Source organism: Betta splendens, chromosome 13 (genome assembly GCF_900634795.4).
Source record: "Betta splendens chromosome 13, fBetSpl5.4, whole genome shotgun sequence".
Classification (NCBI taxonomy): domain Eukaryota; kingdom Metazoa; phylum Chordata; class Actinopteri; order Anabantiformes; family Osphronemidae; genus Betta; species Betta splendens.
Window position 1 is genome coordinate 4,481,001 of NC_040893.2, and position 26,178 is coordinate 4,507,178.

At 46.5% G+C, this 26,178-nt stretch overlaps 1 protein-coding gene across 1 annotated transcript; it reads left to right on the plus strand.

Moving 5' to 3' along the window:
* Nucleotides 1–45: 45 nt before the first annotated feature.
* traf4a (tnf receptor-associated factor 4a) lies at nt 46–24,179 on the plus strand. The gene is made up of 7 exons (XM_029170592.3): nt 46–550; nt 17,036–17,087; nt 19,267–19,371; nt 19,468–19,629; nt 20,272–20,433; nt 20,595–20,750; nt 21,230–24,179. Exons 1-7 carry the CDS (start codon nt 408–410, stop codon nt 21,860–21,862), a joined length of 1,413 nt encoding a protein of 470 aa, XP_029026425.1. The 5' UTR covers nt 46–407; the 3' UTR covers nt 21,863–24,179.
* Nucleotides 24,180–26,178: the final 1,999 nt, after the last annotated feature.

A 26,178-nucleotide genomic window follows, 5' to 3' on the forward strand; every position in this document is an offset into this window, starting at 1 on the left:
CGTGGAGGAGGAGGCGGGACTCGCTTACGCTGAAACAGACGGAGGGTGAGACGTTGTGCTCAGTGTCAGTACTGCATCCTGCGCTGGCAACAGGGACACACTGCGGTGAAATACCCGAATAAAGCCGAGATTCGCAGAGAGAAAGTGGCCAGGACGAAGCTGCGGTCATCTCTGTAGCGCGAGCGTGGAGCGTGGAGCGTGCGCTGCCAGCAGTCAGCGGACCGCGGGGGGAAGGAGCTGGGCAGGACTCGCCTGCTGGAAGCCCGATCGCTCGGTGGCTGTGGGGAACGTGATGTGAAGCCCCCGTCGACTTGAACGGCGTAGCAGCAGAACAGGACAAGGGGACAGGAGACGTTTCTACAGCAGCCACCACCGCAGCCGGAGGCTCCGGAAAACAACCGCCAGCCATGCCCGGGTTTGATTACAAGTTTCTGGAAAAACCAAAGAGACGGTTCCAGTGTCCGCTCTGCAGCAAGGCGATGCGGGAGCCGGTTCAAGTGTCTACCTGTGGACACCGGTTCTGCGACACCTGTCTGCAAGAATTCCTGAGGTACGTGCGCGTGTGGCGACCGTGACCGTGGGTGAACGACAGAGGGATCCCGCTCTGCAGGCGATACGAGAGGCGACGGCTGTGGGTAGTTTCGGTCGAGCGACAGTAAACACGGGCTGTAGGTGTGTTCCTCCCTCACCTCGCTCACCTCCGCGCAGCACGCCACCGTCGCTCCCTCTCGCCTTCTGCTGCGCGGCGCGCTGGCACCACGTCGGGCCCGATTTGCGCCCGTCTTCGTTCAGTGCACAACATCTCTGCGTGTGCGTCAAAACAACAGTGCGGAGCCTTGTGTTGGGGCGGCCGTGCAGGCAGGCGTCTACGGACCAGGTAGCTTATGTTTTCATTGTTCGGGGCGCAGGCCGGGAGCAGATGTGGTCACATACAGTAAGACAACAATGCAAACGACCAGGAAGTGCAGTTGTTGTTTTTTCGTTTTGCTGGTAATTCGCGTTGTTGATATCGTTGATGTCGGAGTGTTTGTGTCCTGCAGAGGGCCCCTGTCTGTGTTTTTCGCCAGAGGTGGCTGAGTGCGCCTGGCCGCTGAGGTGGGGGTAATGAGGTTGAGCATGTGTATGTAGGGATTTGCGTACAATTAGACGGAGTCCTTCATTAGTGTCAGTCAGGACGCAGGGGAGGGAGCCGCCGAGGGACCTTTCTCTGTGAGGGCAGCACCTGATGGAGCCTCGCTTCACCTCCTCTTCATCTGCTCCACAGCAGAGTCCGCTCACTCAACAGCAAACAATGGAAACATGGAGTGCTGGGAACTTTGATGAACTTGCTTCACAAGCTATTTGACCAAATGATTGTGTCACGAGTGAAAATACTAACTACAGGAGACCTGTCTTGTTTATACTGTATATGTGAGAGAAAACCTGTAGCATAACAGCCATATTGATAACTTCAGCTTTGGTCATTTACTACATTTGAAGTGTCAAGTGTCCAGAGTTCAGCTTTTTGCCTAGTGACACAATAAGAAGAATCCAGCCACTAAGCCTGTGTTCAACACAATGACACACCTGTGGAGTGATGTCTGAGTCCACCCTTAGTGAAATGTGCCCACAAACAACAATATGTTTTCTTTGAAGCGAAACTCTCATGAAACAGAAATTATTTATAGCAAAGTATCTTAAATCGCCTTGTTTTTATGACCTTGTGTCAGGAACGCAGACAGAGGAGCGGCAGAGCTGTAGATTACTGTGTTGAATACATTAACCACGCTGATTTGTACCTTGAGTCATCAGCAAGCCTCCGCTGCCTTACCGAACCGTGCCAAATTGCATCTGGGTGAAACGATGAACTTCAGATGAACAAAGAGAGCGAGGGAGGGACAGCGCTCGCTGCCGATGAATGAGTTTGGCCTGACGCTTTGTCTGCATCTTCCTGCCCGCCTCCGTGCTCATCCTCCACTCTGTGCTCTTTTTTTTTACTCCCACAGATGGAGTTTAAAATTTGCTAAACTAAAAGTTTTTAGCTTAGTGTCTATGTTCAGGATGTCACTGCAGATGTGATGTTACATCTGGACACATCACAGATTTAAGAGAATTTGGAAATGCATTTAAATCTGAGGCAATCCACTAATTAATGAAAAGACACAAATGGATTATGACTTTTTGATATCATTTATGATTTTAATATACAGTATAAGCTTCACATGTTTCTTTGACTGGTTTCACTATACAAGTTCGATAGACTTGTACTACGTGTTAGATCACTACCTTAGATCAACAAATGTTGTTTGAGGTCCAGACCTATTTCAGCCAAACAAATTGCGGTTGCGTCTCTGTGTGAAAACTCATATTGTTTCAGAAACCATGTGATGATCTAAATGAAATTCCAAATAAACACGTCTATTAACGGCCGGCAATGATCCAGCAGAGTCAGAGCCGATGGCAGCGTCATCACCTCCCTAATTAGCCCGGTGTGCCAGTCAGGGTCAGTATCAGCTCTCCCGGCTGTCGCGCGTGTGCGCGTCTATTGTGGGGAGAGCTCACGTTTATTAAGGATGGCAGACAGTAGTTAGCCAACGCTGCGCCCATTGTGCAACTAGGTCGATGCCTTTTTATTTGTAATTATCGAGGCCTGTGGAACATCCAGTCTGGGCTTGTCGGCCAAGTTTGCCTGCACAGCTTTGACTGTGTTGTAACGATCTACCCGAGACATAAATCATTCTTCCTCAGAACATCCAAGAAATCCATCAATCAATTACTAAGAATCATTGTGCAAACTCAGATGTTTTTTGTATTAACTGTTTAATAATGTGCCTGTAAGAAATGGGCAAGATAAGTCTGTAGATAAAGTGTTCTAAAAGGTAAATTATGACTTGACTATTAAAAACAATCTTATGTCTTTACATTATTACAGCTGGGCTTTGCTGTTGTTGCATCTACCGTCCAACATGGAAGATTATATCATATATCATATGTCATCATATAATATGAATTATTTAAATTGATATGAAGCCGCTTAAAAGGAATGTTCCTGCCTCACCACGTACTGAGCGTATGGATATAACGGCCACGTTTAGCATGTGATGCTAACGGGCCACCAGGCTGCCACCACTCCGTGATCGTGGGGTAAGAGTTGGCCGCTCAAAATCCTCCACTGTCAAATATGAGCCAGCTCCTCAACTGTGTGTGCTGACTGGGCCGGGTCTTTGTTTTAGCCACACGGCTACTTTCTCTAATAAAGGGGAGTAAACACCCAGTGGGTGCTGCCTACTCCGTGTGAGGGCTAAGCAGGGCCCGTGGGCCAGGCCTCACGGCTCATCAGCACCGGGCTCCGCCGAGCCAGAGTAATGCAATGCTATGTGACAGTGGTGCCTCTGTGGGGATGATGCAGTGCTGCGCCGCGGCCTTGACAGGGGTGTAATTGGTTTGTTCGGCTTGGGAGTTTCTTCCCATGCAAACCTCCGTGCAGCCGTACAGTGAGCGCAGAGCTGCTGACTTACCCAGAGTCACACTCGGCTCCAAAGTAGGTTAATATTTCACAGCTCGATTATTCACTGTCCAGGAGCCAGGGGAGTGTTTTCTGGAATGAGCCGCGATTCGTTTTAACTCCCGACACCAAGTCTGTGTGTAAACGCGGTGTTTCACCTCATTTGTGTCGGTGATACCTGCTCTCGCTGCAGTTCTCTGCCATGTTTCTATTGAGTGGATGCCCAGAAACATTAGAAGCATTAGAAGGTTTATGTTAAAGAATTATTCAGTGTTTATAGCTTAAGGCCGTGTGGACTGTGGTGGAGTTTAACTTATATAATGGATTAGTTAAATGACTGTTAGGGTTTACTGAACTGATCTGCAAGAACAAACAGCAAATTAAATAACCGATATGTTTAGAGACACGCTTAGTTAAATGGAGCTGTGTTGTATCGGTGCCCAATGTTGTGTGTCAGTCTGGCACTTGAGGCGGCTTAGGATTTGTATCTTAATGGGTATCTGTATCTTAATGGGACTGATGCCATGGATGGCTGATGAATGCCTGTGTGTTCATTATCATCCTTGCCCCTCAGTCCATTTGAAGAGACAAAGAGTGTTTTGCAGGGGCAGGCATCCTGGGTCCAGATCCGGTGAGTCCAGAGAGGACTTCAGTCTCCCATCCTTCCCCGGTGACAATGGTGGTCAGTGAGCTGCACATAGAGCGGTGCTGTGTTTAGCCGAGTGAAAGGCCTCGGGCCTCTGCTCCGCACTCTGCGGTCTGTGAAGGCCTCTCAGAGATGAGCACTGAGGCTGCTGTCAGCCCATGTACTCAGGGTGACGGAGCAGAGAACAGCCCAGTAAATTTCAACACATCAATGCATAGAGCAAGTCACTGAGTCGGAGAAGTGCTGTGAGATACAGCCGCATCTATGTGAGAAAGGAGCAGTCGGCACCCACTCACCAGCACGGTGTCCACGGTGTCAACCACCTGTGAAGTCAGGGAGACAAACGTCAGCTACTGTGGTGTGGCTTCAGCCTCTGGTGCTTTTATTTCCAGTCACAGGGAAGTTAGTGAGTGAATGTTCCCGAACTTTACAGATCAGATCACTCCTGGACTTTGAAACTAATGATTATTTGTGACGTCAGTGATCTTTTAAAGTTTAACGAGCCTGTTGACTTCCTGCTGCGTCGAACCGAATACGCTGAATTACAAATAATAGTAAGATAATATAAATAAAGTTTTCGTAGTGAAGGCAACTTCACTCCGACTGCAGTGAGTCATTCAAATATAGACTTCAGGAAATTAGTTGAGCTGCAACCAAAAGACAAAGAGTACGGTCCGTAAAGTCAAGCTTATTTCACCAACGTCCTGCAAATACAGTGTTTAGAACCTTATGGTCTACAAGCCAGTAAATAGATGAAACTGTCCTCAAGGATCACGTGACAACCTGGACTCACTTTAAAGTGCTGTAACTGGACATGAGGAAAAGGAAAGACATTCAACATTCAAAGCAAACAAACAGGAAATTACCCCAAATCACACTGTTTTATGGGTGTAAGGAAATGGTTGTTGATATCAGATAGCCATGATTATTTGTGTTTCTGTGTTTGGAAATACTAGTATGACAGGAAAGGAATGAAGACTTGGGGATAATTACAGGCGGACTCACACGACGACATTTTGGGAAACTCATACGAGTGCAACGCAATAATATTTCCCTCCAATCAGAGAATTAGACATGTTCACAAAGAGTGTTTAAAGCCAACATTCCGTATTATTAGGTTTTCTCCAGACCCCCGTCGTCCCAGCGGTTCAGCGCAGGATAACGGTAGCGAATCTCCTGAGAGGAAGGCCAGCAGCTTTAGAGATGCAGCTGCGATGATGCCATCGCTGGGAGAAAGTATTCTGACCACTTCACACAGCTGAAGAGGTCCCCCGACCCTGAAAAGCTGCTGCGGCAGCTGTGTGCGAACGCAAATGTAAATTAGTTATAGTACTAGATACCACTACAGCTCAAGCATCTAAATGCTGCCGTTTGCTTACTTGTTCTTCTAAAGAGGTTACAGTAGATAAATCACTGTCCGGGTCGGTGACCTCGCTGCTCACTGCTCCGCTGATGAGAATGATGAGGCACTTTTACAGCAAAGGTTTGGATCATCAATTCTTTGTTCTTTTGCTTATCGGCGCATTTCAACTCTGTTACTGTTTATTCCAGATACACAGGGATCAACAAAGTAAGCTGTTATTCTAATCTTTGATCTTTGAACTCTAAAAGTTTCTTTAAGTTTCCTATTAATAAGAGATTTTGAGTTTTGATTCCAGATTCCAGCAGAATTACTGCTGCATTGCTTTCTCGAACACATTCTAACCTTGTGACCGCTTTAGACGTCCTCAAACATCTAAGTGACCCCTAACTGGACCATAATGGAGCAGCAGTAGCCTATAAGAAGTGTTTATAGACATGGCTCAACTTGCCCTCCTCTATAAGAGCTCCTTCAAAATGAATTGAGGCCCCGGCCGAGATTAAAACATTCCAGCTATGCAGCGGAGCACCTTGTCCCGACACGGTGAGCGTGCCGGGACCAATCCAGACGCTGTCCTCCTGCTGCCGGCCCCCTGCCACTTGGCCCGCATCTAAATGGCACGGTGGGTGCCTACACATGGCCAGGTATGCATGCTTTGTGATACGCTGGCAATGAAGGCGCAATCATCGCTGTACTGTTTATGACCACAGCAGATATTTAAAGGTGCGTTAAAGGCCTCGATCGAAGCCGTCTGCGGTCTTTTCCCATTGTGCTAATTGCCTCTGCCCCCCCTTCCCATGACCCAATTAGGTTTGTCATGTGCACAGGTCACTGAACTGGCGAGAGAGCAGACCCACAATCTGTATGTATTCAGCCACACGCGTTCAGGCTCTCACAGGAATCCTTCTAGCTGCACACAAACTGCCTTCAAACTGTAGTTTAACTAAAACACGGCAACGAAAGAAAGTCATTTTAAGGCAAACACATTTTTAAGCTGCTTTACAATGTTTATAGGACAAAATAAAACATGAAAAATATTGACTGACAGATGATATGACTACATGTCTTACTCCTACTCATCATTGCACAAACAAGAAGTTTTTGACTTCATTCTTCTGAAATCCAAGTCATAATGTGGCAGTTACAGCAGTTTATCATCCGCACAGGAACCGGAGCTTAATCAGACTTTTAGGGAACTTGTCTGTGTTGAAAGAAGCAGTTGGATTCAGCACCGTTTGCGCTTCCTGTGCGCTCGCTGTGAGGGTTGGGCTCCTTGGCATTAGGGGCCGTGCAGAGGACCAGTGGGCCTGACAGGAAGGCGGCGGATGCATGAAAGGCGAGGCGCGGGCCGAGGGGAAGCCAGAGGCTGGCTGCCGAAGCACCTGTTCCCAGTGAAAGGCTCCACTGTGGAGCCCAACAGGTGTTGGCTGAGCAGTTAAGCTCCACCAGTTAAGCCTCCGCTTGCAGCAAATGCAGTCAGAATTAAGGCCATTTATCCACAGGGCCCGGCCGGCGTTGAGGTCAGCGTCCGTCTCCCTCCTCTTCGTTCGGTGCTTCCTTCCTGTCACAGCTCTTCCATTTACTGGCGTTGGCGGCTCTGTTTACTGTGGGGTCTGTGAACCAGCTCTGTCGAGTACACTACAGTAATCCCCTTGTGTGGCATCTGAGGACCTCGGTGTTCACAGGCCAAGCACTGACTCCCTGTCAGGTGCGTGTCCAGATGGACCATGAAGTCACCACCTTCAGCACAGTGGAGCGCTTGTTTTCTACACTGGCTCACCTCAACGCATCGGGGCCTTTTTGATTATATTTATTATAGAATAACTATCTTCCTGATCGATTCCTGAGGGGTTGTACTTCAGCAAACGCAGTGAAGCTTTATTTAAGCTTACACAAACAAAAAAAACATAAATTTTCTCCTCTGAGGAAGCACCGCCGTCTGAGGAGCGAGTGACAGGTCTGTTTGTCGCTAATTCTTCTTCGCTTCCCTCCTGCTTTTATGCGCCGATTAAAAGCCTTGTCATTTATCTCATTCTCGCTCCCAGCAACAGGGGCAGGTTGAGGAATTCATGCTAGATGAACAATGCGGCTGAGGCGCTTTGAAACAAAGGAGGCGATTTGACGTCGGCTTCGCGCATTGACGAACAAAAGAAATTGCAACCACGAGGCAGAAAAGTGGACAAGAGCGGGAGAAGCAGCCGGGGGCCGGCGCGTGGTCCGCGATAGGTGGCTCCACTCAGGCCAGGGGGGCTCTAAGTGTGTGTGTGCGTGTGTGCGTGTGCTTTGTCCAGTCTACACTGGTCGGAAAAAAAGCTTGAGTGCAGCATGTGTGACTGCGACTGCAGCAGCTGATAATAGGAGCAGTGAGCGGTGACTGTTTATTTTTTATGAATTAGTGCATGTGTTTGTGTTCACCACCATCTGTCAAGGCTCCCACTGGTCTCCACACACACACACACACGCCTAAAAAGCCCTCACCTTTACGTCTGGTTGCCATGGACACAGGAGCCCAGGACCTAACATTGCGGCTGCCAGTGATGTGTGCACCTCACACACCTGAATCAGCTTATTGACAAATCAGGCACTGTTTTTGGAATTGGGGGAAATAAAATGACCAAAACATACACATTTGCATTGAATGATGCAGTTTGCTTTTTCTATTCCTCCTACACAAACAAGTCCTTATAGTTTAAACACGTTGGCAAGAAGCACAGTTAGGCTGGAGCAGAGAGGTAAAAGTTTGCCGTTCGTCTGCGTGCAGGGTTCATGAATAACTCACGGCTGAGCTTCAGCGCGCTGCTGTGACAGTGGTTGAATCACAGCGAGGCAGGTCACACGCTCTGACAAGGGGAAGTCCAAATCATTATCCTCCCTCTGCAAGGCGCTGGCCCGCGTGCGACCTGACCCCGGGTGTCGTCTAGAGAAGCTCCTGAAATTCTTCATCAGTTCCACGTTTTTAGAACCAGATTCTCAGCGACGTCCACGTGGAGCCCGACGCCTCGGCCTCCTGCTAATTGCCGGCCGTGCCGCCGAGGACATGGCGCCGTCTTTTCTCTGCTCTAGCTGTTCTTGTGGGACTGGACCAAAATAACTGCCTCACGCAGGAAAGCTGATAATGGTTTGCTCACACCTGCTATCTCATACACACACACAGGTCAGCCACAGATACGCGTGTGTTTGTGTGGACTCCTTATCTACCGAGGCCGGGAAACAAAAGCCACCTGGGCATCAACGGGCAGCTCTCTGGTGTTGGAAGCGGTTTGTAGACTTTTTACATACAGTTTAAAAATTGCGTGGCTGCCGACTGTGTACCGCTCTGTTTTTTTAGTGCACATGGGGACCAGGTGCCGCTTAATTAAAAGCTCTGGTGTCCATATGATGTTACCAGTCGCTGGTATTAAGTCCACTGACCACCTGCTGTGGTCGGCTCAGCCTCCACTTCATACGAGGACACGTCATGATCTCTGTTAAATCTTAGTCTGTAGATTTTCCTCCACATATGCATTACTAATTTAAGTATTTTTAACCGAAGGGTGATGAGAGCAGAGGCTCCCTCCCTGCAGGCACATGTGGATGTGTGTGCATTGTTCTTTGTGTGCTCTGGCTTCCCTTCAACCACCCTTCATAAATGAGTGACATCAGTTCTCCGCTTACCGCTCACCATAAAGCGTGATTTAAGGCGACTGCACGGCAAACTGAGCTCATGTTTCCGTAGGTGTTAAACTGTGAAACTTTACCTCTTCCCATCCCCTGATTGATGTCCCAGTTTACCTCCAAGTAAGTCCTGGCACAGATAAACTGTCCCCCTCCACCGCTGGACTGGGTGTCACAGATCCTGGCAGCTCTCAAAGCCATAAAACAAATAGAGACAGCGAAGAGAGAGCACTACACGGGAAGAGTTGTGAGGTTAGAAAAAGCTAACAAGCCCTCGGCCTGTTCCTAATCATCTTTCCCCAGAAGCAAAGACCTGCTCTCCGCTTTGGCACCTAATTCATGCCTAAGTCTGCTCCACTAATTTAAGCAAATGATCCTACTATAGCTCCACTTAATTGTTGAAAGGAGCATGATTTGATTAAATGATTAGTTTAATATCTTTTTGTATTTGAAAGATCACTTGATCACATGTATTGAAGGGAAACGTTATGGCATTTAAATTTTCTGCTGACTCAGCAGGATGTTAACTAATTACAGGAGTTTGGTAAAAGTGAAGCGCTTCACAATGCAGAGTAAGCTTATCGCTGGGTTTACAGAGCATTAACTCTTAACCCCCTATTAACCATCTGACATCTGGACAGTCATTATTTATGTGTAAGTGAGAGAGCGATATTTATGATAAACATGTCAACATTCAAGTTTTAGCGCTGCTATCTTTGCTTGTCATTGTTTCCAGTGTTTGGTCAAAGTTCTGTCAAGCTACTGCTTGATAGTTCATAACGGATGTCCCAGTTGTGAAGGTAATTGAAGTGTGTAAATGTAGGACCTCAAAGTAAACATGAGCGCAGCTTGAGTGACACACCTGATTGTTGCTACCTTCGTCCACTGATGACTCTCCTCCTCTCCTCTGACAGAGGACTTGTACAAATTCCACAAGTGCAGCACAGCTTCCACGCTTAATCTGTGCAAGTGGTGCGATTTCACGCCGCGCTCTGTGATGATAGCGGCTCCAGCGGCTGCTTCATTAATGCTGTTTGAAGGGAGAAGGAGGCGAGTGTGAGTAGGCCACGCTCCTTTTAACAGGCCGGGCAATGCCCTGGCCAGCGCAGGCATTCCACAGGATTAGTGTGGCAGCGCCAGAGCTCCTCGAAGTCAGTTGCCGTCGGTGCAGATCACACTTTTGAGCCGAAATCTGCCCTCTGAAGCTGAGCTAAAATTAGACCAGCCATCTGTGATTAAAACGGCTCAAAGTCTCATGCGTCTGGACAAATTTAGAGCACGGAGCTGCTCACGTTTGGGCGAGGTTACTCCGTAACGCTCACTTTCTGGTTCTTTTTATTGTAAAATGGTGGGTGGGATGTTTCCAAGTTACTGCAGCTTTTAGCACCTTCTCACAGACCAGCAGGTCTCCTCACTCGTGTGACGTGTTACAGCTCAGGACTTTCATTGATCTCCACCCACTGTACCCCTCCAGAAACGGCCTTTCAACCAGATCAAACATAAGGCTTCTCCCTTTCCTTTCATGTGGTTGGTGTGTGTGTGTGTGTGTGTGTGTGTGTGTGTGTGTGTGTGTGTGTGTGTGTGTGTGTGTGTGTGTGTGTGTGTGTGTGTGTGTGTGTGTGTGTGTGCGTGCGTGTGGGGTGTGGGTGTGTGTGTGTGTGCGTGCGTGTGTGCGTGTGTGCGTGTGTGCGTGTGTGCGTGTGTGCGTGTGTGCGTGCGTGCGTGCGTGCGTGCGTGCGTGCGTGCGTGCGCATGCGTGTGTGTGTACACGTCCTTTTTTTGTCTACTGCTGAGGATGACAGCACTCGTGCATACATGAGCGGCCTACTAGTGCTATTGATGGGACAGGCTCCTCCACCCCCACCCAGCGCCCAGATCAGCTGCAGTTAATGAAAGTGGATTGATTTTTCTCTACCTCCTGCACACAGCGTCTAATCTGGGGGATGAAATCGACAGGGAAAGCAAATGATCCTAAAGCGTTCTGTTATGTGAGCGGTCAAAAACAAATACATGTTATAGTTAACCAGTTAACCAACGTGAAAGCATATTTATTTATTGTCAGACTTCTGAACTTGGAACATCAAAGGTGAAAGGAACAAAGTCTTCAAATGCAACCATTAAAGGTCACTATGTAACGTTTAGTATGTTTAATTGAAATCAAAACGTAAACGTAAGCTTCAATTGTTTTACTTTATTAATGACTATATATCTTTACAGTCACTAAATGTGCAGGAAATCATAATAAACGTCGGTTTATGATAGCTATAAACTCAAAAGGTTAATCAACACGGAAGTGGGTTTCTATTTCATAAAGCTCCTCTCTGACAAAGCATGATCACACTTGAAGGAGACAGTGCGAGCGATTCTAAATACTTGCAGTAATACTTGTAAGCACTGTCTCCCCTCTCACACTTAAGGATTATGGCGTCTCACAGGCTTTTGCTTGGCTCACAGATGGCCGCTCCTCCTCTCGCTGACCCTCCCTTTATCTGTTCATCCATCCTTCCTTCCCATCCCCTCCTCCCCGCACCGTTTTTGCAGCCGAGCGCATTCTCTGGCAGGTGGCTGGTTCTTTTTTTCCTCTCTGCTATCATGTGTGTCTGCTGCACCTCTGGCAATCGGATGAGTCACTGTGTGCGCACAAATTCAAACTGACTGGTTTCACCATCGTCTCTGAGCTACTTTTATCATTGCACAAGCAAATGCCGTAACACACAGAAAATGATCATCTTTTTTTATTGTGTAGTCTTGAAGACATGCAATAAAAGCTGAGATTTGATGTTGACCTTATGCAATAATACTGCAGTATTTCACATCTATAAGTGACGATGCCATGGCTTTCAGTTCCTTTACAGAAATGTACAGTCATTACTAAAGAATGAGGGGAATAAACCAACAGTTTCAATATCTACGTTCTTCTCTTTAGTTTCTTTGTAGAAAGTGTTGGTGTAGCTGTAGTAAAAGTGTGTTTTATTTTTCTATCTTTGTCCATGTTTGGTCCCAGTGAGTGCACTGGGAGCTGGAGATGAAGCCAGGGAAACAGGCCAGACATCCACCCCCACACACACACTGTATAGTACAGTAGTAGTAATAGTAGAGCCTTCCTTTCACTTGTATCATTTATCCCTTCTTTGGCAAAGCACAAAATGAATCTCTAGATAAGGAGGCATAAAATACAGCTTATAAACTCCTTTTAGAAGTTTAGCTGTGCTTGATTTATAATATGGAACATATACACCAGGGGAAGGGGTTTGATTTTCCATGTGTCCCTCTAAGGCCTTCTGACACTGAGTCAGGTGTAGTTTTCTTTCTACTTTATCGATGACCATGACGTGCAGGCTGGCAACCATTGTTAGTTCTATGAAGCAGCTGCCAGTGTCTCTTAGTGACCAGCAGAGGCAATCGGATGGGATTTTACACGTGTCATATTCTGGATGCATGTGCACTAATGATGCAAAGAGAAGCCCTCTGTGCAAAGATAGATTGAAGTAGTGAACTGGCATGTGATTTGGGTGCTTATTTACTGGTATGCATACATTTGTGTGTCTTTGGACTAGTCAGTAAAGTCAGATTATGCCTGGTGCTGCATGAGCTGTTTGGGAGCTTCTCTGTATGTGGACCTTTCTGTATTTGTGTTCTCACAGACACGTGACACGCCGTCAGACAAACTGCATGTATTGTACAGCCAAGTACAGATTGACACTTTGTTGTTCTGCCCTTTTTATCAAGACTGGGACACAATCAATTTTGCAAATATGCAAAGCTAATCATAAATGCACATTCTACTACCTCATTTTCCCTTTCAGCCTCCTCGCATCCTCGGACGTTAGGACATTGACGAGTTTGAACTCCCAAATACAGGAGTCTAGATTGTGTGTACTCCATTTTGAGAAATGACTTCTTGCTGCTGCCCTGACATTTAGGGGCAACACAAAACACAGGTCATCCATGATGTGAGGTGTTCAGGAACAATGCCGAATGTAGGTCATCCGTGTTGTGAAAGCTGTAAGCCTCACAACCAAACAACAGCTAAGGTATAACAGACGTACATAAATCAGAGCTTACAGGAAGCCTACACGAGAAGCCTCTGCCTGAAACTAGAACTAATTACTTCACTACAGGAGTCTATCAGCTAGACATTAAAATTTCCCAAATCAAAATATTTTCAATGCTTGTTCTGTCACCAGAAACCGTAGAGGGTTCATACAGAATCTAATCTCTAGCAAACCACAGGTATTGCACAGCTTATGTTGTAGGTATTAAATCCCACACAAGGAGCTGTCACAGCGTCTTTCTACTTAGATGTCCCACACATAAAGCCTGCGAAGGAGCTGCTGATCCACCTGTGGGCCGGCGTGTCATCACAGTGCTGTGAAAGTAGCTGCAGCTCCTCACTTTTCAGACACACGAGAAGGTGAAACCCGAATCAGCTGAGGATGAGCGCCGCATCGGGTTCCATAGGTGAAGATGCCAACCAGCTTCAGACTTGTCACTCAGCATCATGTTGGCACCAATGTTGCTTCGTTGTTTGTTTCAGACGCCTATAAAAGCAGCAAAATGAACTATTAAGTCTTCTGTGAAGTTTCTAATATTAAAGTGGCTTACAGTAAATTGTGTTAAGTCTCACATCATCGGTACCTTTGTCCCAAATTTAAACAACTGATCGGCTGGTTTGTTCAGATGTGTAATATATTCTCATTCAGAATGTAGGACAGGCAGAAGGAAAAAGAAGGAAATCATGACAGCATGCAGTCTAGAACACACAAACCCTGCACCAGATGGATTTAGGGGATTATAGGAACTTTATCCTGGTAACTGGGATAAAACAAAATTCCTGTTTTCCCCGAACTTCCTGCGTGGGGACACAGGAAGTTTGGTTTCTTCCCTGAGACTGAAAGTCTGCTCACGGTGCTCCGTGTGAATTGAAGGTTTTGTTTGTGTATATAGGAGATAATCCTGGGTCTAACTTGAAAGGAAAATGGTTTAGTGTGGGGACAATCACAAGAGCTGGTCGTAAGCTTCAGTCGGAGCTTCCGATGCGATGTGAGTCAATGAGGAAATACCTAGTGTGGACGGATGGAACCAAAGCCCTCGTGCTTTTGATTGAGTTTGTTTAGTGGATCTCAACGGTCGCACCATCAACAAACTGCAAACACAGGGACGTTTGTTCAGGAGTCTCTGGGCTTCAAGGTGACTGCGCACCCGGTTGGTGAGGCGGTGGCCTGTCACCAACCTGTCTGCTCCGTGAGGCCAGCTGTGAGGGTTTAATGCACCCCCCAACCCCCCCACCCCCACCCCCTCGCATCGCCACATTAAACCCCAGGAGTGTGCGCCTGTCGCCGTCGGCCTGTGAGGAGCCGTGACGAAGCACTGGCCTTGTAGTATCAGCTGTTTTATCCTGCACCTGAAAAGATGTGTGGTCGGGGGGTAGAGGTGCATGGAGCTTCGGGGTCTGGGGCGAGGATGGGTCCAACCTGCTGACGAGCACCATGTGTCTGTTTTGTACTGAATTTTACGAAAATTGTGGTCATCTCTGCAGAAGAGCAGCTGTGGAGCCTCCTCTGGTCTCAGACAGGAGGGAGTTCATTCATTTTTAATGAGCTGATTATATTATACTGCGCTGTCCGGCTTTAAACTGCTCTCCTGTGAGTTCCCCACGCTCAAACACTTGTTTATCTGCCTCACTCTGGATGGCAGTTGATTAGCGTGTGAATCCAGGCCACAGAGCGGAAGCAGAGCCACGTGTGTGAAACTGGTTTGAAAGAGGCTTGGAAATAATGATAAATGTTCGTGAACTGCAATCTTTAGATTACGTGCTTTGACTGAGGTTCAAAAGCAGCAAAATGGGAAAAACCGTAAGAATTCGGTTTCATTGAAGCCTAGAAGACACTGGTCGAGTTCCCTTTTCCCACTTCTCCCTCTTCTCACTTCATGGTCTTGAGGACCAGAGGAGCTGATCTCACGCCTCTTCAGGACCGCTCTCAGGATGATTCTTACTGAGCAAGGACGGACGGAATGGAACTGGATTTGTGCTGCGGCTCAGTCCTACCTTTCACAAAGCGCCAGCGAGCTGATCTCCAGCGTGGCCCTTGGAGCCCGGCGCTGTGAGCGCACGGCTTCTCGCTGACCGCGGACTTGAGCGACCCTGACAGCTTGTGACTGGGCTCTTTGCGCCTGTCTGCCTCTCTGTGAGTCAGATGCGGAGCCTGGCTGGACACGGCCTCTGGCTGTCGCCTTGTCCTGAGCGGAGAGCCTGTCGCCTCCCATCTCCTCTCGCTGATGCAGGCGCTGCTTTCCGTACTTCTCCCCGCTTGGTGTCAGACGATTCCTCTGTGATGACAACGAGCAGTAGAAATGACTTCACACTGCATAGGATGCTGAGCAGGCTTTCCCAGCCTCTGATCGATTGACCCTACTTTACAGCCCGTTGTGGCTTGTTAATTGGTCTCCGGCTCCCTGCTGACACACTGCCCATAATGGAGGAGAATTACTGCTGTCTTGTCATGCCTCACCCTCCCTCCTCCACGCTCTTTTCATCAGCCCCACCCCCTCCCTGGCTTCACAGCAGCTGGCTAGATGGGGCGAAGTGCACATGCAGCCCCATCCCGTCACATGTCCCTGTGCCTCAGGGAGCCACCAGTCATGTGATGCTGCAGCCAACCACATGAGAAGACGCAGAGGCCGACACGTAGCTTTTCTGCGCATGTAATTCAGGCATGGCCAGTGTGACGAGAGGCCTCTTTGCAGAGGAGGTCAGGTCAAGCTTCGGGGCTTGTGACTTCCAAATAAAACACTGTGTCTGTGCCATTGTGTGGGAGCAGAATTAAAGCAGAAAAACAGTTTTTATTATCTGTTTGTGTGATCCTCTTCAAGCTTGCTTTGCATGGTTTACCCTCAACGGCTCCTCTGTGTGTGTGTGTGTGTGTGTGTATGTGTGTGTGTGCGTGTGCGTGTGCGTGTGTGTGTGTGTGTGTCCGTTTGCATGTAGCAGGTCTCCCCTAGTGGCTGCTGCCTCTATTATTTACAAGTGTGAATATTTGATGATGACATCAGAGTATCGATGTCGACAGAGCACTGCCCTAATCAAGCATTTGTACATTTGGACCTAGATCACCGGCGACAACCGCAAAACCGCATGAGCAAAATTGGATTCTCTTATCCTCCGTCACTTTATCCAAGATTCAGATTTTATTTCTGGTTAATCTGCTGCTGGGGGGTGAAGAAAAGAACAAAAAGCGTCTCAGATGTAACCACAGATCAGCAACTTTTCTATTTTTCCCGGAGAGCAGCCTGGAGAAAACAGAAGCCTGTTGAAGTCTAGACTGCGAAACAAGGGCAAAGATTTACCTCTGATATGCAGTGAGTGGTTAAAAATAGCAGAGATGAAGGCTACAATCACACTATTGTGTAGTACACATCATCAGATCAGGCTCCAACTTTAGTTTTGTCCATTGTAGTAACACAAATCTGTGCAGACATGTCCTCTGAGGGAAGGAGACGACAGAGGCAATGTCATTAAAGCCAGTGGCTCAGAGGTCTGACTCGCGTTGGGAAGCGTGTGTGTGTGCGTGTGTGTGTGCGTGTGTGTGTGTGTGAGTACGTGTTTGTACGTCACACAGTGTGATGAGTCAGAGAACTTCTCAAATTAAGTGTGTTTGAAGAGACAGAATAAAAGTGAGGGCGATGCGGCGCTGCCTCTACAGCCTGTCAAAGAAAAGCCTGTTAGCTCTAGTTGCACTCAGTCAGGGCCAGTAATCCTGCAGAATGCTGAATGTGATTCCAGCATCGCTCATTGTCCTCGCGGAGATGCTTCTGCTGTTCTCTGCAGGTTTTTTTTCTTTATTGTGACTCATTCTCATACTGAATAAACTTTTCTTCTGCTTTGTCAAAGTGAGGGTGTCTTCAAGTGTCCAGAGGACCAGCTGCCACTGGACTATGCCAAGGTAGGATAATGCTCCTTCATTCACTCCACACGCTAAACCAACACACGCAGTGGTCAGTTTATTAGGTACCCCTCATGCTGGAATGTTTTTTTTCTTCCTGATGATGAACATTCAGGCAAATGTACAATCACTCAAACAGTATCTGTTATTTGAGCTGCTGTTTATTACACTGACAGATGTTGTAGCTTTACATGCATTGTAAATGTGTGTATAGGTGAAAATGGATGAAACCTGTTTCCTTCCATATGATAATCATATTTCTATTAGTCATGACCGTCCTGCTGCAGCTACTGCAGATCGACTTGGAGCCAAACAGCAAAATGTTTTTACTAACTTCTGATTAAATATTGTACAGTACATTTTATTCCTTTACATGTATTTTTCAGCTCTTCTTTTCTTATGTAAATTATATTATAAATATGAATGAACACACCTTAGGTTAAAATCAGTTCTACTTTTTCAAGGTGCTGCATTTGTTTTGTTTCTTACTTATTTTACTGTCACTTTCCAAACTAGAAATCTTCAAAATAACTCTTTTCAAGTCTTTTGAAGCTGTTCACTTTGTCATCTGTTCAGTTTGTCATTATTTTGGCAGATATGCGCTTCATCAGTCAAAGAGGTGTTCTAAAAAGGATTGATATGCTAAAAAATGTAGAGGACAATGACGCTTACTGCATTATATTATCAATAATAACGACACATTTTAAACGCAGGCGTGCAGCGCTTGTTAAGATGCAGCGACACTATATCCTGTGATTAGACGTGGAAATTTGACCTATTTGGTGTTAGACATAAAATATAATATAACAAATTCATCATCATTTCATCATGCTATGGTAAAAATAAAGAAGAGAATAATCCTTAGCCAAGTTCAGGTTGTGTTTTATATCCCTCCGGTGGGAAAGCAGACTGCTGAGTTGACCTGAATTATGGAGCATCATTTAATAAAGCCACTCAGATGGATTTTGTTGGGAAAAGTCAACTGAGTCCACAGAAATGAAACTTTATGCAAATCTGAACTCTTTTAGTTTTGCAGTTAATCAGATTGTGCTCAGGGGGAAATAGATAATGACTTTCAGTCAGAGGCTGTTTCTCCTACACATCTCTCTGTTGTAAAGTGAACACTGCAGCACAAGGATAAGGGCTTTGTTCAGAACTACGCACGAGCGACTCTAAAACCCTATCAATGGGGAACAGACACTAAATTATCATCACTTTTTATGAGCTGCTTTTGGCATGGGCTGAGTTCAGACCGCTGCATGTAATCGTCCCATCCACTTGTGAACTGGCCCTGGATCCCGATGCTGCAGCGGGATGAGCGGGATAAACGGAGTGCAGGGTCAGGGTTAGGTTTAGGGTTAGGGCTGCGCTGTCCTGTAGATGAGCGCAGGCTTTAGCTTTCGGGGGTCGTGCTGCTGCTGCTGCTGCTGGGGACGGAGTAGCACCGAATGGTTAAAGCAGCCAGAGGAAAGCGCTGAGTCAGGGCTCCAGAGCGTTTAACCCCACCCATCTGAGACTAAGTGATTGAAAGGTCGTCATTGCTGAGGCTGGAACAAGAGAGAGAAATGTGGGGCGGCTTTTATTGTTCCATATACTGTGTTATTGCGGAGAGTGCAGACGTCCGCCTCGTCTACGAGCGGCCATTAATTGCAGGAGGTTCTTGGGTTCATCGCTGCACAGACGTGTGAGCACAGTGTGGCTGTTACTGAGCTCGTATTTGTTTAGAGGGCTTTTGTGACATTTGGAGGAAGTGGTTTTTCTTGTTTGACCAGTGCTCTGCTAGCGTGACAGTGATGGGGGATGGAGCCGTGAAGCCAAGCTGTACAGTAAATCCTCAGGCCCGTGTGCTGAAAGAGGATCTGGGCTGTTGGTTCAGAAAACGGACCCATTCTCGGTACTCAGTGACTAAAACCTTTGCTCTTGATCTCTTCTCACTTTCTCTCCAAAGGTCCTATAAACCAATAAACTTGCTCATTTTCACTGCAGTGGCTGGTCTGTTTTAAAGGAATAGCTCAGCTCTCTGCTTTAGGATCAGAGCTGGAGTCTGGTTTTCAGTCGAGGCTATGAACCCTCCATGCGATAGCTACAGTAACTGCGTTGTGGACAGCGGGTAAACACTTTAAACCCCCACTGCCCAACTGTCTCTTATCCTTGACACTGTCTTGCTTCTGTCTGTCAGATCTATCCAGATCCAGAGCTGGAGCAGCAGATCCTGGCGCTGCCCATCCGCTGCATCCACAGCGAGGAGGGCTGCCGCTGGACCGGCCAGATGAAGCAGCTGCAGGTACGTCCCCTCGTCCGGCCTCCAGGCGCGTCCCCCGCGTGGCCGCGAATGCACCTGTCTCACTCTCGCTCTCTCCCTTCATCTCGCCTCGCTCAGGGTCACTTCTCCACCTGCGCCTTCAACGTGATCCCCTGCCCCAATCGCTGCTCCGTCAAGCTGACACGCCGCGACCTGCCAGACCACCTGCAGCACGACTGCCCCAAGCGCAAGGTGAAGTGCGAGTTCTGTGGCAGCGAGTTCACCGGCGAGGCCTACGAGGTAAACACTCTGCGCTGGAACCGGTTCCTCCTCTTCTGTCCCGCTGCAGGTCGCCAGGAGCTGATGTGAAGGAGCACGTTCTTTCCAAGGCTCTGTGAAAGCTGACTTTGTGAAACACAGCAGGACATTGCATGTGTTGCATGTTTGTCTATTTTGAAAGTATACGTAGTGGCAGAAAGAAGCTTTAACTGGACTGAGTCTCCTCACTACCACCTCTGTGTGTTACTGCCCCTCCTGTATTTACTCTGAACCACATGGTCTCCACTGCACACTGACACCACTGTTACCTCAGTGTGCTTTCAGACCGCCACTACAGGCACGTTACCAAATCATACTCGAGGAAAAATAGAACTTTTGTTAATCAACAGGCAATTTTATTTGCTTTTTATTTTTCCTTATGCGATTTACATTTCCAGAGAGCTTTAATTTCCTTTTCCCACATGATTGGCATAGAATGACTCCATCTGACACATTATTTTTATTATACTGTATATATAACAGAATAATTATAACTTTAAATCTGTTCAGTGACTGAAAGCTCTTTGAGTGAATAGATCAGACACTAGAATAAGGCCCTCATAGTGTCTATTGTGTCGCATGCAGTGCCTTCTACATTGTAATGCTTTGCCTTTTCTGTCCCAGAACCACCAGGGTGTGTGTCCACAGGAGAGCGTGTACTGTGAGAACAAGTGTGGAGCGAGGATGATGCGTCGCCTCCTGTCCCAACACAGCATGGCCGAATGTCCCAAACGCACCCAGCCCTGCAAGTACTGCGGGAAAGAGTTCGTCTTTGACACCATCCAGGTCGGGTCCCCTTCGTGTCCATAGCCTACAAACAGCAAATATTAAGACCTGTCATTGTTGAACTTTTCTCCATTGGGCCATGAACTGGCTGTCCGTGTTCTAACCACTCATGCTGTCAGTTCAGCAGTGCAGGTTTTAACGTTTGCCCCGTCCCTCCTCAGAACCACCAGTACCACTGCCCCAGATTCCCTGTCCAGTGCCCAAACCAGTGCGGCACACCCAACATCGCTCGGGAGGACCTGGCTAACCATGTGAAGGACAACTGTGGCAGTGCGCTTGTTCTCTGCCCCTTTAAAGATGCCGGCTGCAAACACAGGGTGAGCCTGACCTGCATCTTTTCCATTTCTGCCTTTGTCATTGACAGTCACCTCGAGGCTTCTTTGTCTTTTTCCGCCTTGAATTTCCTGCACATGCTGCTTTTCGTTTCTTTTCCAACGTACAGGGCCGTGCCTATGGGGAATGTTTTAACGAGAGCAGCACTTCTATATTCTGACCACATTTCTGTCTATTTTTGAAACTGACATCAATTTGTGAGAATGGGCTTGAGGACGAGCGGCACATGACTGTCAGCTCTACACTGTTAGGAATTACCCAGCATCTGGCACATTGGATGCAAGACTTGCAGACAGATTCATGGAGAGAAAAGTCTCCTTAACAGCAAAGTTCCACGCTCTGTTCATGTTGCTCAATGCTGTATCCAGCTGATGCGGGTGCATTCGAGATGTGAATGTATGAGAATGGACACAGAATAAATAACTGGGCTTGGTCATAATCTTGTTTTCTGGTCTCGTTGCAGTGTCCAAAACTGGCCATCGGCCGTCACCTGGAGGACACGACCAAGTCCCACCTAACCATGATGTGCAACCTGGTGGGTCGTCAGCGGCAGGAAATCCTGGAGCTGCGGAGGGAGATGGAGGAGCTGTCCGTCAGTCACGACGGCATCCTCATCTGGAAACTGAGTGACTACTCGCGCAAACTCCAGGAGGCCAAACTTCGGAGCAACCACGAGTTCTTCAGCCCGCCCTTCTACACCCACCGCTACGGCTACAAGCTGCAGGTGTCGGCCTTCCTGAACGGCAACGGCAGCGGCGAGGGCTCCCACCTCTCCGTCTACATCCGCGTGCTGCCCGGGGAGTACGACAACCTGCTGGAGTGGCCCTTCTCCTACAAGGTCACCTTTTCCATCCTGGACCAGAGCGACCCGTCGCTCTCCAAACCGCAGCACATCACCGAGACCTTCAACCCGGACCCCAACTGGAAGAACTTCCAGAAGCCCTGCAGCAGCCGCAACTCACTGGACGAGAGCACCCTGGGCTTTGGCTACCCCAAGTTCATCTCGCACGAGGAGATCAAGAAGAGGAACTACATCCGTGACAACTGCATCTTCATCAAGGCTTCTATAGAGATTCCTCAAAAAATAATGGCTTGAGATCCAACATTTGTTTGTTTTTCTTTGTTTTTTTTGCAAGGAGAAAGATGGGTTAAAGACTGGGACTCATGCTTAGCCTTGAAAGCTTCTACCAACATACCCTTTAGATACGGTTTCAAAGTGTCGCCATCACAGAGCTTGAAGCGAGTCTGTCTGATTGTGTGAGCTGACAAGAAGGACCTTGAAATATTACAGAGGAGAAAGTGTTTGGTCTGCAGAACCATCACTCTCTGTTGTTGTTGTTGTTGTTGTTGTTGTTTTTGTTATTGCTGTTGTTGTTTTTTATTACGTTTTTTTTATTTGTTTGGTGACCGTGTACATCAAAAAGCCTTGGAAATCAAACAGTGCCTAGAGAATTTATTTTAAGTAATATTTTAGTTGTTATTTCTGCAGTACAGATCCTAAACATTTATACGAAACCATGAGTGAAGGGCTTCACTGAGCCCCTGCACTTAGGCAGAACGTCAGAGGGTGGTTTGTCCCGGGTAAAAGAGGAGGGAGCTCAGCAGACTCAAGCCCAAGTCCTCTTGCCTTTTATTTACACGCTCACGCTCACACTGATACTCCAGCAAACACAAACACTCCCGAGGTTTATGTACACACAACAAGCAAATCGCCGTTTCTGGTGAGGAGACTGACACCACTTTAGATGCGTGCATGAAATGTGAAGCTACGACTCAGCGGCCAGGTCGCTTAGCTTAGAACAAACACTGGAGATGGGGGAGCGTTCATAGCCTGACTCTGTGACCCTGTGTTAAGATGTTGCGCCCGTCAGCCTGCTACTTCCACATCTTGCTACTTAGTTTAGTTAATACATTAAAAAAATTAAAAAAGCAAATGAAAATTAGATACAAATACAAATACAGACAAATTAACAAATAATTGTCTATATATATATATATATATATATATATATATATATCTTGAATCTTGACAAGATAAAAAGATAAAAAGATGCAAGATAGACTGCCAGAAAAGTGCAGTCCTAGGAACAGCAAGGATACTGCGCAGAACCCTCAAGCTTCCTGGCCTCTGGTAGAGGACAGAAACTAGTGTCAGTGTTTTAATAAAACATGGTGAACAAACATATTCATACCTTCAGTCGCCTCCCTACAGCACATACACAACTGTCACATTAAACAAAGGCATAATTCATCCGACAACACTAAAGTTACCGTGGTCTCTTTTACGTTAAGTGTTCCTACTGTCTGTGACTCGTGTCTTTAGGTAGTTCAACCCAGTCGTACGGAGCGAAGGAGAGCACCGATGTACCAAACACACACTTCATAGTGACCCTATGAGGCTTTGTAAAGGCTGGATCAACCAGTAGGAGGGAAATAAAGCACCTTTGGTGGGGATTTCAGATGAGCCGAGCGTACAAAGAGGAACTTTGCATTTAATAGTGAAGGAAAAGCCATGTGGCCTTTTTATACAGTATGTCTTCGCATAGAGGTTTTAGGGGTTAGCAGGGCAACGTTAACACATGCATGCTTCATGTGCTACCACCCGGACCACATTTTTGTACTGTAACCTGTAATCTTGAACTCCTCTCCCATTAATGACTTTTCTTTTTATGACTCTTTGTCTGGACCATTGAAACATTTGACAAATTGTCAAAAGGAACTTTTATAGTTTGTTTTTTATATACAGAAAATGTGAACGCTGTCGACCTATAAGGACCATGAACGTTTGGCACGGATGCACAGAGGCTGTTAAAGAAATGCCTAATGTTATTGTCTCCGCAGTTACGTGGGAATGTCCTGGGACTGGCTGCAGCTTCATCGCTACCATGGTCACCAGGGTCTCTCCAATATACGATACACGGGAAGGGGGGGGGTCTTGGCCCTGCATCATGGGACCATCAGAGGAACGGAGGACTTTGATGACATAGTACATTCATGATGTTTGTGAATACTAGTGTAAAAATGCAGAAGCACATTCTGTCTTTTTATTATAATACATGGACAAATTCCTGATTTCTTGTCATAATACCAGCTGATATTTTGCAGTGATTCAAAGACGTGAGAAAATAAAACCTTTTTGTAAGATCATGTATTTTTAAAAAAAAAATACTTAGCTGTTTTATACAAACACCTTTTGTTGGGGGTCGGGGTTGACTTTTCATCTTTTGGACATTTGGATAATTCGTTTGTCTGTGTGGTTTGAGCCTCACATATTCTTTCTGTATTATTTCCTCTTACAAGTATTTATTTAAGGAGCCATGTGAGTTTGCACAGATGGCACAAACGTTTTAATATGTTGATTGATGGGTGCTTGTCAATTTCTTAATTGAAATAAAATACCATATATTATAAAAGCTTTGCTTGTTAGTGTTTCTTACAGCAGGAAATCACTTGGATTAATCAGATGAATTGCATGTAGTTTGCACCACCAACACCAGATCTGGGAACCGAGGCCACAATTACATACTGACTTGGTTAGATTTCCTTATGTTTTGTCATGCCATATTATCCTTACGAGTCACCGACGGCACTCACGGTCCAGTAGAGCAGAGCAACGGCAGGTTCAGTGGACGAAGATGCACATTTGTCCTCTGCAGTAAAACATTTTAAAACTGTTATATAAGTTTCCATTCAAAGCAATTGGAAGGGATTATATGTGAGGTATTTGAATGGGATTTGACTGCCACACAAATGCTGTAGGCACATCATTTACATTTCAGTTAAATTGGCTCACGCATGGCTGTTTGGGAGCTCAACAACACCACACACTAATACAGCACGAATCGAAGTCAGTCCATCACAGACAAATTCTAAGTGCATTCACACTCACACCTACTGACAATTAACCAGATTTTGTGATTTTGAGAACCCAGAGAGATGCCAGACAGATGAACATGTTGACTCCTTGAATTACCTTTGGGTGAAAAATGTTTATATTTTAGAATAATTCATCCATATGTTATCCGACTCCCTTATCCTTTAGAATCGGAAAGTGCTGAAGCCTATAATCCCAAGAGTCAATGTAAAATAATAGCAACCAAATATGCTAATCATGTATAAATGCGTACATAAGGATTCTATGAAAAATAAACCGTATGACTTTCTGTTGAAAGGGGATTTAAATAAAACATATTTATGATTCACGCTGCTACGGGAAATATTTGCAGCTTGGCTGTCAGTCGGCTAAGGAGTGTTTGGACAAATTGCGTACTATTCGTGAATTAGTGAAACTAAAGCTGTTTAGCCAAGAAAAAGTCATGCATTGATTTTTTTCCACTGCCTGCTAAGATACAGTAGAGCCCTCCAGCCAGGTGGAGGCTCCTTTGTTACTGTTTGTTCCTGTCATCTAACTTCCTGTTTTTAAATTACTCAGCGACACAGGCTAGAAACTGTCAGTCTCGCCTCCACTCACAGTTCGCGCTCCGGACATGACAGAATTACTAGAACATCTACTGTAGGGTGAAGCAGATGGCATGAGAACCACCGCCTCCGAGTCTGAGGTCAGAAAATGGTGGCCTGAGAGGAATTCCTCTCAAATGGAAAGGTTCAAGCATCTTGGGTCTTTGCCATGAGTGGAGATTAAGGGTGAGATCGACAGATGGATCAGCAGTAGTAATGTGGTCAATACGCTTCTCTGTTCTGCTGAAAGACCCAAGAAGACACCGGGGAAGGAGAACCTTCCTGGAAGAACCACCAGTGTGCAAAAAGCCTACCTTCCTCTTGCCTTGCAGAGATCTAGGTCATTGCTGAATGCAGTTCAAGTCCTGTCTTTCTCCAAGTCTGCTGTTACTTTTCTCGAGACGCAGGAAAACAAAGGAGCAGAGGAAAGTAGGAAGTGAGGCGGGCCCCAGCTCTGCTTTTAAGCTGTGCCAGGACTTCGTATTAGGTTGCAGCTTGGGTGATGTTCAGTGCAGCAGGATATAGCAAGGAGGGAAAAGAGCTTTTAATGTGAAACTGAGGTGTCCCTCACAAGGACAGCCTTTCACTGGCTGTAAAACAGCTGGCCAGGTTTCCTTATCGCATATTATTTCAACCTTGTCAGTATAATTATTTCCCGTCCGAATGAAAACATCTGTTTTTGCAGTTTTATGTTTTTTTTGCCTTTATTTCGTCTTACATTTTGAGGATTTCTGAAGTGCAGGAAAGCTGTTTTTGAGCTGAAAAAAACTCTCTTTTCATCTGGTCTTCTTCCCTTTTCTGTCCCTAAACCAACACAAAAAGTTAATAGCTAAAAAGTTGAAAAGTGTATGATTTGCAAGCCATACAAACAGCCTCAACTTTTCCTGGCTCAGGCTGCACATCCACCAGTCCTTTGCTGCTTTAGGGCCACGCAGAGTGGAAATAGTAACAGCT

Bases quoted from the DNA above. Each gene is read 5' to 3' on its own strand.
- traf4a (XM_029170592.3), top strand. From the start codon at position 408: ATGCCCGGGTTTGATTACAAGTTTCTGGAAAAACCAAAGAGACGGTTC. The intron at 551-17,035 runs GTACGTGCGCGT...GCTTTGTCAAAG, and splicing joins TGTCTGCAAGAATTCCTGAG to TGAGGGTGTCTTCAAGTGTC. The intron at 20,751-21,229 runs GTGAGCCTGACC...GTCTCGTTGCAG, and splicing joins ATGCCGGCTGCAAACACAGG to TGTCCAAAACTGGCCATCGG.